Below are 15,527 nucleotides of genomic sequence, written 5' to 3'. Positions count from 1 at the left end.
GTGAGTGGGGAGAAAATTCCAGGTTTTGGCCGCTGAGTAGGAGAAAGATCTTCCTCCCATGGTGGATCTATTGATGCGCGGGATTGTGGCGAGCGCTTGATTGGATGAACGTAGTTGGTGGGTGGGTGTGTAAAAGGATAGTCGTTTGTTGAGACATTCGGGTCCTAGGTCGTAGAGGGCCTTGTGTGCGTGGGTGAGGAGACGGAAAGTTATTCTCTTGTTGACGGGAAGCCAGTGGAGATTTTTCAGATGACCGGAAATGTGAGCTTGGCGGGGGATGTCCAGTATGAGTCTGGCTGAGGCGTTTTGGATGCGTTGGAGTTTTTTCTGTAGTTTGGCTGTAGTTCCGGCGTAGAGGGTGTTTCCATAATCTAGTCGGCTAGTGACTAGTGCGTGGGTGACTGACTTTCTTGTTTCGGTGGGGATCCAGCGGAATATTTTTTTGAGCATGCGTAGGATGTTGAAGCATGATGATGAGACGGCGTTAACTTGTCTGGTCATCGATAGGGAGGAGTCTAGGATGAAGCCCAGGTTACGTGCGTGATCTGTAGGTATGGGTGCTGTGCCCAGAGCCGGTGGCCACCATGAGTCGTTCTATGCAGAGGGGGATGATCCTAATAAGAGGACTTCCGTTTTGTCCGAGTTTAGTTTTAAGCGACTGTTCTTCATCCATACGGCTACTTCTTTTATTCCTTCGTGTAGATTGGTTTTGGCGGTGTTAGGATCTTTGGTGAGGGAGAGGATCAGCTGGGTGTCATCAGCGTAGGAGATGATGTTGAGGTTGTGTTGTCTCGCGATGGATGCGAGAGGACTCATGTACACATTGAAGAGGGTGGGACTGAGTGATGATCCTTGTGGTACGCCGCAGATGACTTCGGTTGCCTCTGATTTGAATGGGGGGAGGCGGACTCTTTGGGTTCTTCCGTCGAGGAACGAGATGATCCAGTCCAACACTTTTCCTTGTATTCCGATGTTGCTGTGGCGATGTATGAGGGTGCTATGACAGACTGTGTCGAAGGCGGCGGAGAGGTCAAGTAGGATGAGGGCAACTGTTTCCCCGTTGTCCAGTAGCGTTCGGATGTCGTCTGTAGCAGCGATGAGGGTGGTTTCGGTGCTGTGTTTGGCTCGGAAGCCGGACTGTGAGGGGTCCAGAGAATTGTTGGATTCAAGGAAGGCGGCGAGCTGACTGTTGACGGCTTTCTCGATGACTTTGGCCGGGAAGGGGAGGAGTGAGATGGGGCGGTAGTTCTTAAGTTCAGAGGGGTCCGCTGTGGGTTTCTTCAGAAGGGCGCTGAGTTCGGCATGTTTCCAGCTTTCTGGGAAGGTAGCAGAGTTGAAGGAGCAGTTGATGACATCGCGAAGATGGGGTGCGATGATGGAGTCTGCTTTGTTGAAAATGTGGTGGGGACATGGGTCGGTTGGCGATCCAGAGTGGATGGAGTTCATCAGGCGGATGGTGTCTTCAGTCGTGATTGGGTTCCAGGCGCAAAGGTTGTGAGAGTGCTGTTTTGGTTCAGAGGTGGGTGGAGTGGGTTGTCCTTCAGACAGGTTTCCAAAGCTGTTATGAATGTCGGCGATTTTGTGTTGGAAGAAAGAGGATAGGGAGTCGCAGAGGTCTTGGGAGGGGGTGATGTCGTTGGTGCCGGCGGTGGGGTTGGTAAATTCTCTGACGATGTTGAATTATTCTTTGCTGTTGTGGGTGTTGTTGTCAAGTCGATCCTTGAATGCTGATTTCTTGGTGGATCGGATCAGTTGGTGGTGTTTGCGGGTGGCGTCTTTGAAGGTGGTCAGGTTGTTAGTGGTTGGGTTTTTTCTCCATGTTTTCTCGAGGGTACGACATAACTTCTTGGATTTCTTAAGGTCATCGTTGAACCAAGGAGCCTTTTTGCTATTTTGTTTGATCTGGTGGATTTTCAAGGGTGCCAAGTTGAATCTGGTGGATTTTCAAGGGTGCTAAGTGGCGGCTGGTGACATTTGAAAATGGTAGGGTGTAAAAGTTGCAGCTGAGTGCACTGTGACGAGTGAGTGTGGCGAGCAAGCGTAGTAACCGAGCTCGACTGGCATTCGGGAGGGGGTTCTCCCCCGATAAAACTTTGAAAAAGGAGTGGGTAAAGGTGCATTTTTGAGCAAATTTGAGAAAGCTTCTTACCGAACACAATGTAAAAACGAAAGTGAGAAATATTCCAGTGATGACTTGTCCCTGTGCTACTAAGTGCCTTCGCCAGTATGGTAACGGCGAGATAGGCATCAAGGCCAGTGCATGGGTTGAAGGTAACTGTAGGTAGTACTAAATACACCTTCGTAAAACAACTGAGGCCTGTTGTTAGTGTCTTCCAAAGCCGCACCTCTGCGTGCCAAGAGACAGTAGCCTTCCCGTGTCTGCCTTCCAAACGTGCTTCTCCTTAAGATGGAACTGATCACTTTAAAAAGTTGAAACCATCCCCAGGTGGCCCATTCCCTCCCGTGTACCAGGCCACGTCACACAGTGACCAGGCTACTGAGTGTTGTAATAGTTTTGATGACCATCATAATTCTGATTTGTCCAATGTGTTCTCGCTAGTCATGCTATGCTGAAGTTGCACTTTTTGCTTATTACTTGTATGTACAGCGTGTATAAAAACCCTTGTTTTGGATGTGAGCCAGAGACTTTTCCTTTTCCCCTAGAGAAGCTGTCAGTGTTTCATAAGAATCTGACACTTTAGGTCTTTGACTTTTTACATCTTATTGGGACTTGAGATAATTTTTGATTTTTGACCGTGTACTCTGAATCGGAGTCTTCTTGGTATTGCTTTGCTGTTTTCCATATTTCCATTTTGAAATGTTGTATTAAACTCTTTAACTTTTTGTCTATCTAGAACTCAGTTATTGAGTGAGCCCCATCACTTATTAATCTACTCTGCAGTTTGTTCAGCCTGATTTGGTGACTCCTAGCGCCAGATCAAGGGGTCTGGACCAAGCTTCTGGAAGTAGATTTTGGGGTGATCAAAATATTGGGGTGCAGGTAAATATTAGGGTTCGGCTCCCATAGGTGTGCATAGGTCTTTGCTTGCAACCGATTTTCAAGCAAACTTGCCCAAAGCAACTCCTTGGTTTTCAAATCAGCTTGCAATCGTGACGGATTATTGCTAATTTGCAGGTTAAACAACGCTAGGGTGCAGAGTAGAAAGAAGCTGAAAACTTTGTGAACTGTGTGTCAGATAATAATCTGAGTTCACTCGCATAATAAAAACGCTGCTTACCTGTATTTAAAAAGATCCAGATATACAATTACATACCTCGTTGTAATTTGTAAATACATCTAGATCACTGACACTTTGCTAATTACCATAATTCCTGGCTTGATTGCCAAGAAAAGATGTATGTGAAATGAGGGGCTTCCTATAAGCTAAAAGCGCTCGTGTATCTGTAAGATAAATGTGAACGCAAACCTGTATTTTTCCTAGGATAGCACACACATTGCACTTGTACATTTTGAATTCTTCTGCATCAAGGAGTGAGGAAGCAGAAGTGAAAATATCAGGATACCTTAATGTTTGTTCTTTCAGAGGACACACTCAACACTTGTGATTCAAGGCACCCCTACCGACTGCCGAGAGGGGTCCATACCCATCTGTGCCTGGCATAGACGGATGACAAACTAATGATCAAGCAGTCTCCCGCCATCCATCTGTGGCGCCTGGGGCAAATCATGAGAGTTGGTAATCTTCGCAGTCCCTAAAATACCTCAAATGAACTTCCTACTTTGTGTGTTTTCTTCTCAATTTGCGGCTACCTAAAGTAAGTGAGATGGTGAGAGAGCCCGCAGGAGTGTCCTGATCAATTTAAGATGGTTGGAAATGCTCTCCAGTGCCAGCAATCCATGAATATTCAATGAGGAATTACTGAAAATCGCATGTGGGGCATCGTTTTTCGATTCCTGACAGAAAATGCTTCAGATTGATGCTCGAGCAAATCGCTGTGGACTACTTTACAGAAGGAAAAAAATATGACTTTACCTTCCACCGCCTGTAAAACACTTCCACCTGCTGTGCTTACAGCAAACCCAGTGAAGTACGATATTTACTTCATTGCATCCTTTTAAAACACCCAGTCCAGAGTGCAAAACTATTTTCTGTTGCGGCTTTCTGATTGAATGCAACAACCTGTTACTTCCCAAAATGCATCAATCAAACAGGGATGACAGGGGGAGGAAAGGCAATATAGGGCAGCCCCCCACTCAACAACTATGAAACAAAGAGCCCTAATCAGCCTGCATGGTTAAAGTCACAAAGCCCTGTAACTACTGGGGCCATATCTTTTATTGGCTCACCTAGGTAAAATTAATCAATCTTGTGTTACAGGTCAGACCATACCTTAAAACGTAAAAAACTGTGTACAGCTACACCCACAAAGAAAATATGTGAGAAAGCAAGGAAAGTACCTCACGGACGTAACACCCGAGGGGGTTCCCGGTTTGATAATTACCGGTATACCCACTTCTCATCATCGGTTACTTTCCTTGCTGAGAGGATGAAGTATGTGCAAAAAAGATGTGCACATAAGAGAATCGATAGAGACAGATAAGGAGTGTACACATCCACAACCTTGTAGGAAAGAAAAAGGTGTTAAGAAAGAGATACCAAGTGCCTACAACCAACAAATATAAAACAAGTGAGGTTTGGCTGGCTGGGTCGATTTTATTCTGGTGCTGCCAAACTTCACTATTAAAAAATGGTTAGATTAATACCATTGATTCATTGTAACTGGACCGACATGTTTCATTGCCTTGTCATTGGCAACTTCGTCAGGGTACGTAGTTGGGTCTCAATTCTCAATCCTCCATATTTTAGTGAGGACCTTTTGCTCGACTGTGGTAATCGTACCATCGAGCATCAAAAGACAACGTGTCAAAGATCACGTGTCCGTCGTGGAAACTCCTTGAAGTGAGTAACCGCTGCCGAGTCCCTCCGGCGCTTCCTTGTTAGTGACTATGTTTTGTATGAAAATACTGTTTTCGACTACATGATTCTTGCTCATTCAACTAGGGATCTCTTTCTATGAACTGTTTGCTGTTGCCTACGCCGGGGGCTGTCCTTCTGGAAAAGTGAACCTTCAGGTTGCAACCCCTCCATGTTTGTTCCTCTGATTATCTTGCATCCTACGGCCCACACACTCGTGAAACTGGTGACTGGCTCTACTGTATTCATTGTGGACTAACAGAAAAGACCCAGGGGGCTAAGGAACTGTAGGCTGGGTTGACAAGCTGACTTTTTATCACCAATATTGATGTTACTGAGGTGTATATAAATGTTGACTAAAGGCCCCCACCTACTGCAGTGTATGTAACTTGTGTTTTAAAAGGTGGATAGCCAGTCTTTGCATATCTCTAATTGATGAACACGTGTTTCATTGAAGAAGTACAAGTGTAAAATTACCACCTGAATACACAAAAGATTACATTTATATATATATATATATATTGTGAGAGGAAGGTAATCGCGTTTGTATTTGTTGATAAGGTGCAGGGAATGGGGTGAGGTGTGCCAGTGTTTCCCATGCATTCTCAACACTTTTTAACATGTTTGTTGCACACACCTTTCCAGTATCTAAGCTTTTTCATCTCTTCATTCACCTCCATGGCACATACCACCTTCATTCTGCCATTGTCCCAATCCCTTGGGAATGTTTTGGGGAGGGTGAGCCCCTCACTCAAAAACATGCTTGAGAGTTTGCCCTCATCCTGTTACTTAAACGCCTGCATCATGCTTTGCTTCACATTTGGTCCTATCAGATGTCCCTTTTTCATTGTGGAATAATCCTCAAGTGATATTCTTATTGCAGGCTAGTTTTGACATCACTACTAGGCTGCAATAAGAATGTTACATTACAATTATATCTGGTATCGGGTGCCCTCTGCCATACATTATAAAGCTATTACAAATCCTCAAGATGTTCGGTGACTATATAAAGGAATGATCTGAAGACCAAGTTCCCTTTATATGGACATTGTACTCCGAGATAACTTGAAATTTTCTTTTAATATACAGCAGAGGGACTTCTATTTCTTATAATACATGGTGACAAAATCATCACTTAAATCATTGGTGTCTTGCTCTTTCACATGAAAGAGATATGTTTGAAGTCATAAAGAATAAAAGTAGAATCCGTAGTTCAGAATTCATCACACTAAAAAGCATTAGAACGTTGTTAAAGATGTTAGAATCCTTTTACTCTTAAAAGTCAGAAAACAAATGCTCAGAATGTGTAGGAACCGATTCTCTTTCCTGCAATGATCTAAAATGTGGAAAAAATAAATGTAGTCATAAATATCTCCAATCCACCTCAAGTAAGTGTGCTGTTGCCATAGGATTTCTAGTTTCGGCATAAAGATTTGTAAATGGTTGCAGTGCTTAATTTGTAAAAACAGTGTGTCGGACCCAAAGTTTTGCTCATATGCACTTGGCTGACACTGGCACAGAATACCGAGCGAGGGTATTCTGATTCCACATCATGCCTCTTTAATCCACCACAAGACACTCCCTGCTCCTTTACTAAGCTTTTGCTTTCTTCCTTTGTCACTGTTTTTCTGTCTTTTCCCGCTGGTCCTCAAACACAAGGGCCTCTCTGCCCCACCTGCAACCGCCAGCTCATATTAAACACTGATGGTATGATATAATGGGTGCAAAAACTTCACATACTGTATTGTACCTTTTTTCACAGATTTTTGCTCAACATTACCACCAGCATTCTGCTAGTGATAGCCATTCATTGGGATATCTGTGAACTGATGCATAACTGATAAAGAGCTATATAATGCCTGAAATGTTAAAAATGTAATTATTGAACATTTTAGCCCTTACCAGGGCCTGAAATGTTAAACATTTAATTTTTGGATAATTTAGCCCTTACCAAGGTGCTCTAAATGGGCCTGGAAGCGTGACCCGATTAAGGTAAGGCATGTCTTTCAAAAATAGAAGTTCTCTTGTTTGCAGTTTGGAAATGCCTAGGCATCTCACAACTGCCACATGCAGTAAACTCCTTCCCAAAATGTACACAAGAACTTTACTGCACACACACACCTCAGCAGCACCTAATTGCCAACACTATCAATACACACTCTGGCTTCTCTTTCTAAAGCAGTCTCCAAATGCACCAGAATGTTGAAGTGAAAATTATTCTTTTTTTTTTTTACTAACTAATGTGAGTTTGTCCTGAATCATTAAACATTGAAATCCATTTTCCAAGATGTTCAGTGCAACACCAGATCTCTGGCTTTTATATATAAAAATGGGATAGAGACCAAAAGTGAAGTATTGCCTCTGGGCGGTAGGATCAGTCCAAACTCGACTGCATAGCACCAGTGCACTGTTGTTAAGCATGTGGAGCACGCCCCCACCCCACCCTCTCCGCCTTTCATCTGTGTGTCTTTGATGTGGCATTTTATACTACACCAGAGTAATTTTTTTTCTGATTTTGTTTTTTTTTTCTTGTGTCACCAGTGCACCTATCCCATTCTTCCATCGCTGTGCTCCTGTGAACATTTCCTGCTATGCCAAGTTTGCAGAAGCCCTGATCACTTTTGTCAGTGACAATAGTGTCCTTCACAGGCTGATTAGTGGAGTAATGACCAGCAAAGAAATTATTGTGGGACTTTGCTTGTTTTCGCTAGGTAATGGTATTTTCTGATTCTTAGTTTATCGCTTAGAACTGCATTAGGAGACTGTTAATATGCTTTTAACCACAGTACATACAAAGGCAGTAGTAACTGGAACCATCAGAAACATGTTTTTAGATTGTTGTTGGCCTACTAATAAAGGAATGTTTGTATTGGGGAAATGGCAGCATATACTTGGCATTGAACCTATGAAAACAGACATCTTTCACAAGCTTTTTCTTAGCCACAATTCTAGAATTGCACTACCAGGAGTTTATTTAAGATCTATAATTTATTAATTGTGCAACACTGGTTTCAGATGTATAGTGGTGGTGTTCCACTGTGAAACGCGTATGTGAATTTAATTGTAATCCAGGAGTAGGTTTTTACCCCTGTGCACCCCTCAAGCAATAGAATGGTAAAGTTCTTCCATGCTGCGGACCCCATACATACATACATACATACATACATACATACAAGTTAATTGAGGCTCTGGAATCATGATTTCTGTCCTGTCAACTAAGTGTGTCTTGCTCCCCAGTCATTAGATGCATCCCAGAAGACCAATCTCAACTTCCATGACCGATTTTGTAAATTAACTGTTCAATCATTTTATTCAATGCAATTACTGCTCTAGGTTTCAGTTTTCTATAGAGAGAACTTCAGTAGTTGAAAGTGTCTAATCCAGAATAGTTTGGTCCATCTGAATCCTTATAAAGAGGGCTGCAGCCCTGACAAAAAAAAACACATTATCCACTGAGCATACGTTCACTGATATAATTTTAAAAAGTTAGTGTTCGAAACCATCAAACAAACTGTATCCCTTGACATTTTTCTGTTCTACTGAACAAATCTATTTCATCCTGCACCCCTTTGATTCTGTGTTTACACCACCTCCCCCAAACCTCCATCCTATAGACGTTCCCAGTTTTTGTCATTTCCAGAACTAAAAGGAAACTAACAAGTATGTTTATCCTAACATTAGCACATTCTCTGTCAATTGAGTCGGATTCTTCATTGGGCAAAACTCTCCTGTTCCCCTTTAGCGGGCGCCTCAGACTCCGTTTCCTCATCAGAAACAACACTATTGATTTTTAAAAAAAACGATGGCCTCCTCAGGCTCAGTTAATCTTTCGGTAGTCTACAAACAGTTGACAAGTTCACAGAACATCTTGGTTAATCCTGGAGTAAATGATCACCAAAAAGTTAACTTAAACAAATATTGAAACCTAAACAAAACACTTTCACCATAGTATTATCTTAATTCCATAAACAGCTATTCTTCAAACCCATAGCTGAAATAGTCCATGCTCTTGTTTGTGTTGAAGTTCTTTTCTCCCAAAAATCTGGGATAATCCTGAAAATGACAATAACATCCAGAGTCCAATTACATTCATTAGAGCACTCCAGTATCAGCTGAGGGACCGGATAAATTGTTAAATCTTCTCCTTGTACATATGTAATATGGTTAAAAATCATTAAAAACAGGGGCACCATAGATTAGGGAGTACTTGTGGTTGTTTAACAATTTTCAACTCCATTACATAATTTCCTATGTTTTGTCATGCCTGACGCTTTAACGTAATAATTTTTAGAAAAGATGTAATATGGTGGACCCAACACTGGATGGCAAGAGAGTGCACATTTTGTGAATCCACATTAGAATAAGCTCAAACCCATGGTTACAGGTGAGTAACATTTTACATTTCCTTTCTTCAGCCCCCATTAGTTTTCAAATTAAATTGCGTAATTAATCCACTGCCTAGTTATTTCAGAACCAGACCATGCGATTCCTTGCTTTATTACCCATGGGACTATGCTACAACTGGCTCTTTCTACTGCGAAACACATGCCGTCCGGATTTCAAAATAACAGTTCCCATGTGTATCAAACTATGCTGAATGAAGGTCTTTCTGTTTGTCTGCAAAAGCTCCTGCATGTGATTCAGGCTGCAGGGTTACACTATATAAAATGGCACAAATTTGAAAGAAATTAGCTCAAAAAGTAGCTGATCCCTTGTGTAGGCCTGAGCAATCATAATGCTAAAGCCTAATGGAGAACCTTGCAAATGGACCACAAATCTTCTACAGGCAGTGTCAAAGAATGAGTTATGGACTTATTGCACTCTGTTAGGGGGAAATATATTTTCAGACTATTCATTCAGACATACTAATGCTGCAAGGATTAACTTTATATGGTAGGGCAGGTTTACCTACCATGAGCAACACCTGATGTCACCTTTCTAACACCTCAACCACTCTTCAAAATCCTCTCTGATTGCAATACAGGGAGCACCCTGGGCTAATCACATTCATAAACGTACAGGGAGCACATGAAAACCTATATGGTCATTTATATTAACTTGAGTTACAGAAAATCAATCTTTCCTTGTGATCTCTTCTTAATCTCAGCCAGAGTTTACAAGCACTTAGACAGCGCTACATGTTCAACTGAGATTCACGTGTACCAAATCGATCGAAAAGGATCTTTGATAACAGGCCTTCGTTGTAGAAGTATAGCTGCCTCGAACGGAAGTTCTGCAATACCTGAAAGAAGTGGTGGTTGTAGCCACATCTTGATTCCAGACTCCAGGCTGCTTACTTTGGTCCATATTCTAGCAGCATGGATCCTTCTTACACTTGAATGTCGGCCCCTAAGAAATGCTTTCATCGTACTGATTTGGAATCAAGCAACATAGGGCACCTGAGGCACGGCCTGTCTTCCCCAGCAAAGGAAATTTAGAAATTGGGTACATGTGGTTTATAGACCAAGTGGTATAATGTGCCGGAGAGTTGTTATGATAATCTTATAGGTCTAGCGCCTGGGGAATAGGACAGGCAATTACCAAGTCGGGAACTTTAGAGTTACTGAACTTCATTCAGTAGCTTGATCCTTCTGCACCCAGTACAAACTCGCGCTTGACTATCTGTAGTTGGCACCAGGGTACACCACACATCTCATCAGTAGTCGGTCCATGACTTTAATCTGATGCAGGCATCCTACGAAGGAGCCTCTTATGAATGTCCCACTTATCTGATCTGTATGAACAGGGTCCATGTTCCCCAAACAACGCTCCGAAGCATAGGAATCCATGATTGGAGGTGGTCTGCACTAATCTTTGTAGAAAATCATTAACTGCTAAAAAATATGATTGGTCTGAAGAGCCAATGATTGGGACGGAACTGTTTATAATACAAATAAATAATTTCCTTTCAAGTAGAAAAATAGAAGGAAATCTTCTGCGAAAGCTGATGCACGTGTCCATTCAGAGGAGTGTGATTAATTGCTGCCATCGATGGGTGAGCTAGAATCAGTTTGCCAGTCCTACTCTGTCACCACCTTAACCCCCTGAGTTCGGTACCTAATCGGTGCACTTATACAGAAGATAATACAAATACTTTGATGGTTTTAGTATTTGTGTTTGTACGCACTGCCTGTTCTTCAAAGAGATCTCATTTTGGGGTAGCAGGTGTTTAGAAGGGATGCATTAATGGTGTGCTGCAACGAAATGTCAACATTACAGGTATTTGTCACCCTTTATAGAGTCGCCTGATCTAAAAGTAAACTTATCAACTAACCCGTTCACTGTCTCGCTCTGTATTGTGCTTTAATATTCATACTGGAATTAGACATTTTTGGTGGTTGCTTAAAACTAGCGATTCCTTGTTTTGGAGCTATACGTTTATATACATTTACCAGCACGTGCATCACACAGGCTAAGTTCCAGTAAGTGGCTTTGGTTACCTCCCCTTAAAGTGAATCATAACTTAACAGTGTAAAGTCACAATAAACGCTGAATTGCTAGTTCCCCCTTTAGGCACGGTTTCTGCACTGGCTCTTAATTAGTAGAGCTGGCCCAGCAGTTTGCCGATGTACTGCCTTTCTGCATCCACCATTGAAGGATTCCAGTCTAGGGCTCTCTGCTTTTGGACAGTTACATCAGGGTGTGTTGCACATACTCCTGGAGGTGGGCGATACACAGCCAAATCCCACCACGTAGAGCTCAATGTGACCAATGCCATCCTGTGACTTGCACAACCCAGTATTTGGGGCAAGATCATTAAACAGATTTTAAAACTTCCTCTAACTGTTCGAACACTACATTTTTGGATCAGTTCTCTGCTAAAGTTCTTTCTTATGTTTTGTTGGAATAGAGGTTCTTAACTCCAAGACATCAATTTATTTGGAAAAAAACACCCATAACAGGTCAACACTGCCAACTAGAGAATGTTACACTTCGGATTGGCAAGTTTTCTGTTTCTTTCCTTTCATATCGGCAAATGCTGTTCATTCACCCTGGGATTCAACTGCAAATTGTTCCAAACTCGCTAGGCCTGAACTGAGAATGCCAAATCCCCTTTCCTTCTGAATATGAGAACGTCCCAAAGTTCTGTGAGGTTATATATGAATGCCCTAGCTGGCGCATATGGCCTGTTCACATCACTGATGAATGGACCTTAAAGATTGCTTTGTGTCCTGTACAAACCAGAATTTCTAGTTGGGATTCAAAGTGGACCAATAATATCCAGATTTTACTGTACATATATATAGCTTGAGAAAGGAATATCTGCCCCGGTACTTATTCAAGTTGACCCATTACACATGGTTTTCCCTGGACCCTCCTGTGGCCTACAAGTTTTCAGGCAAATAAAAAATAAGTGATGATGAAACTAGGAGAACATGTTCTACTTCAAAACCAATAGCAATTGAAACCAGTAAACTTCATTATACACCAGTATAACACATTGTCATTAGGCCAAAATTGTAAATACGAATTTTACCAAAAGAGTTCATTATTAGTCCAAACTCCATTGTACTGGTAGCTCTATCAACTATAGAAAGTTTGTTATTGATCAGCTGGATTTGTCACCAAAGTATTTCTTCGTTTACTCTGTTTTTAATGCCCAAATCATTCATTATCATGTAAATGCATATCCTACGCAGTGAAGGCTAGTAATCTTTAGAATGGGGTTGTTGAATGCTCTAGACCATGATACAAGTGTGCTCACTTTGTGTGCCTCTTCTACTGGCGCTGAACCTTTTTCTTCTTTTATTTTTCTTTGCAGTTTTATCAATGATCTTGATGGTAATAATCAGGTATATTTCTAGAGTCCTCGTCTGGATCATAACAATTTTGGTCATACTGGGATCAATTGGTAAGTAATACCTTAGTGACATCTACTGTATTTCAAGCTGTGTCGTTACCCTTTTAGCATCGTGTAATACATTTAAAAGAAAAAAGGACTACATTGTCCAGATCTCTCAGTAATGTTCAGAACAAGATGGCTGCCTTCTGTTCATCGATAAAACTATAAAAACACTTGCCCAGCTGTAGCATAGCTTTTTGTGGAACAATATAATGGTTTACTTTGAACATACAGATGAGGCTTTGTTTCTTGTTCCGCATTAGAGTACGCCATGGAATACCACGTACTGGGTAACTATGATTCATCAAAAACGAAAACATGAAAAAGCCTAGTCCAGTTGAAGATAATGGAGAAGAGAATAAGGAAGTGTTCATGTTTTCTTTTCGTATGTATCATAGTTACCGTATACATGGAATGTTGAGGGATACAGTAATATGCAACAAGAAATAATGCGTCACTCTAATAAAGATTGTACGCACTTTTGTCTTACACAGAAAGGGCTTCGCTTTATGAAAATAATATTTTGCTCACTTGTATTGTGCTTTCTACCTTTAAGGTTGCTATAGGTTGCTGAGGAGGAGAGTGGAGAGGATGAAAAAGAGGCACCTTAACTGAGGATTTGAGAAGACACTGTGGAGTGGTCTTCAATAAAAACAGTTCCACTTTGGGCTGAGCAGTACTTAATTTTCAGTAGCGGGCCTAGGCAGCTGACTTACTGTCAGCAATGGATGTAGCAGGGGAGGTATTGGTTGGAGTTGGAAGGAAGTGGAAGTCTGGAAGTTATAGTGCGGGTAATGGTGAGAGAAATCAGATACGTCTGATCTTAGTCATGTTGAGGAGATGATAGGGAGGCATGAGTGAATGTCTCTAGGAGTCAATGGAATGCTTTCTTCTCATCTCCACATTGCCAAGAGCCAATCCTATCATGTGTCCTTTCCGTACTACATAGATTTATCTGTGTGTTCACAAACTGAAAGAAACGAAGGAGGCAAGAGAGAGTACTGAAACTACCTTATTTCCTCAGATGCTTAGTTTCTTAAAAAGGGCAAAGGAAACTGTGTTAGGTTGTGAGCCCAACAGAGGGTGCTGAAGGTTTGGCTAATTCAACTTCTAGCCTAGTGAAGCCCTCAAAACCTCGCTCTTGGTTTCCTTACTGGCTGCTCTGGTCAGCACGAAGAAAGTATAGGAGGCCCCCTGAGATACGATCTGGGACCAGGGGAAAGCAGTGAAAAAATTTACAATGTCCCTAAGGTCAGGAATACCTGAAGGGGGTACACACCCACAATTGAATCCTCACTGTACTAATATGATTCATAGACACAGCCACCAGGTACCTCAAATAGCGTTTGCCTGAGTTACATCAAGTAAAATATATACCAATTTTCATGCAGCAATATGGAACACTCTAAACACACAAAACAATTATTTTCAGTGACAGGTTAAAGACACTACAACACGAGCAAAGTTTTCTTGGAAAAAATTTTCATAGATTTATTACAATCAAGTTAAAACAATTTATGTAGTTATAAAATACATCATATTTAAACACTTTTTATACAATTATTGCACACTACATTAAAAATGTTCATGAGAACACAAGTCGACGCAGCGTTTCGGTTAAAAAACCTTCCTCAGGACAATTTCTAAAAAGGAAACACATAATTACTATACAATAATGGAACATATGCGTATTGTCTAAACATTATTTATCTAATGATGTCACTGTCACGGATTGTATAAAAAAGAAAGAGTTGTTCCTATCATGAATTTTATCCAAGAAGAGTTGTTCATTCTATGGGCCACAGTTTCCAATTCCCACTGGACTGTATCACTAAGCATTCCTAAATTTTTATTACAGGTCAAACATTCCGAAATTAACAATTTCTAACACATGACGATATTTATATTTACATTGTAATTATGGTGAAACATACTTTGTACTGGTGGTTGTGTCAATCCTCACATGGACAAGTGGACAAGCTAGAGAGTTACTTGTGTATCATGGAATATTCAAAAGTTATATTAACTTTTATGGTCGTCATTCTATCTACGACAATTTGTATGCCAGGGATATCTTACCTCAAGATGCATATAACTATCGTACTTCAGATATTCATTCTGAGGTCTGTTACTTTAAAGACGAGAGTGGTATCCTGTTTTTTGGTCCACACTCAAACTACATACATCCCTATTGTTCCATGAGGGTATAGTAGTAGTTGATATTATCTATGGAGTACAACGAGATAGGGAAACAGAATACATTAAAAGTGACCCAACACCTTCTCATAATTTTATTACTTAAAGACTATTTGTGGGCACAGTATACCTTCTTATCAGGTCTGTCAATCTTTTACTGTGCCGGAGGGGCCACCGAATGGTATATGTACACTGAAAATAGAATATAAAAGAGACTATGATAACTGTTATGTATAATTTAGTTTGGATAATAGGTATGCAACGGTCCCGGAATTTGTGGAACTCACCAAATGGACTACTTGAGAAGTCGCTGTAACCGCGTGCTAGATATGCTTCGTCGGCTAAATTTAATCTCCACGTTCTCAGTGTCTGCAAATTGATAAATTCATACTTATGATATAAATTGTATTTCTAAATATAAACAAATTGGCTATCTATGACTATTGTTTATGGCTCAACTCATGTTTATATTTTATTTTATTTTTTATTTCAAGTCCCTCTGTTGTATTTGATGTGTTCAGTATAAAAACTTAACACGTGACAGTGTTTAA

General features: G+C 41.1%; 1 protein-coding gene across 2 annotated transcripts in view; it reads left to right on the top strand.

Annotated features, from left to right (window-relative positions):
- Positions 1-15,527, top strand: part of SLC44A1 (solute carrier family 44 member 1) — a 521,394-nt gene that overhangs the window by 420,279 nt on the left and 85,588 nt on the right. For both annotated transcript variants that reach the window (XM_078676674.1, XM_078676673.1), the window contains exons 6-7: positions 7,479-7,648; positions 12,700-12,789. In XM_078676674.1, the coding sequence (XP_078532800.1) occupies positions 7,479-7,648; positions 12,700-12,789 (260 nt within the window). The remainder of the gene's footprint in view (positions 1-7,478; positions 7,649-12,699; positions 12,790-15,527) is intronic.

Source organism: Lissotriton helveticus, chromosome 2_1 (genome assembly GCF_964261635.1).
Source record: "Lissotriton helveticus chromosome 2_1, aLisHel1.1, whole genome shotgun sequence".
Taxonomy (NCBI): domain Eukaryota; kingdom Metazoa; phylum Chordata; class Amphibia; order Caudata; family Salamandridae; genus Lissotriton; species Lissotriton helveticus.
The sequence above is the reverse complement of the archived record's forward strand: the minus strand, read 5'-3'. Positions and strand labels throughout refer to the sequence as shown.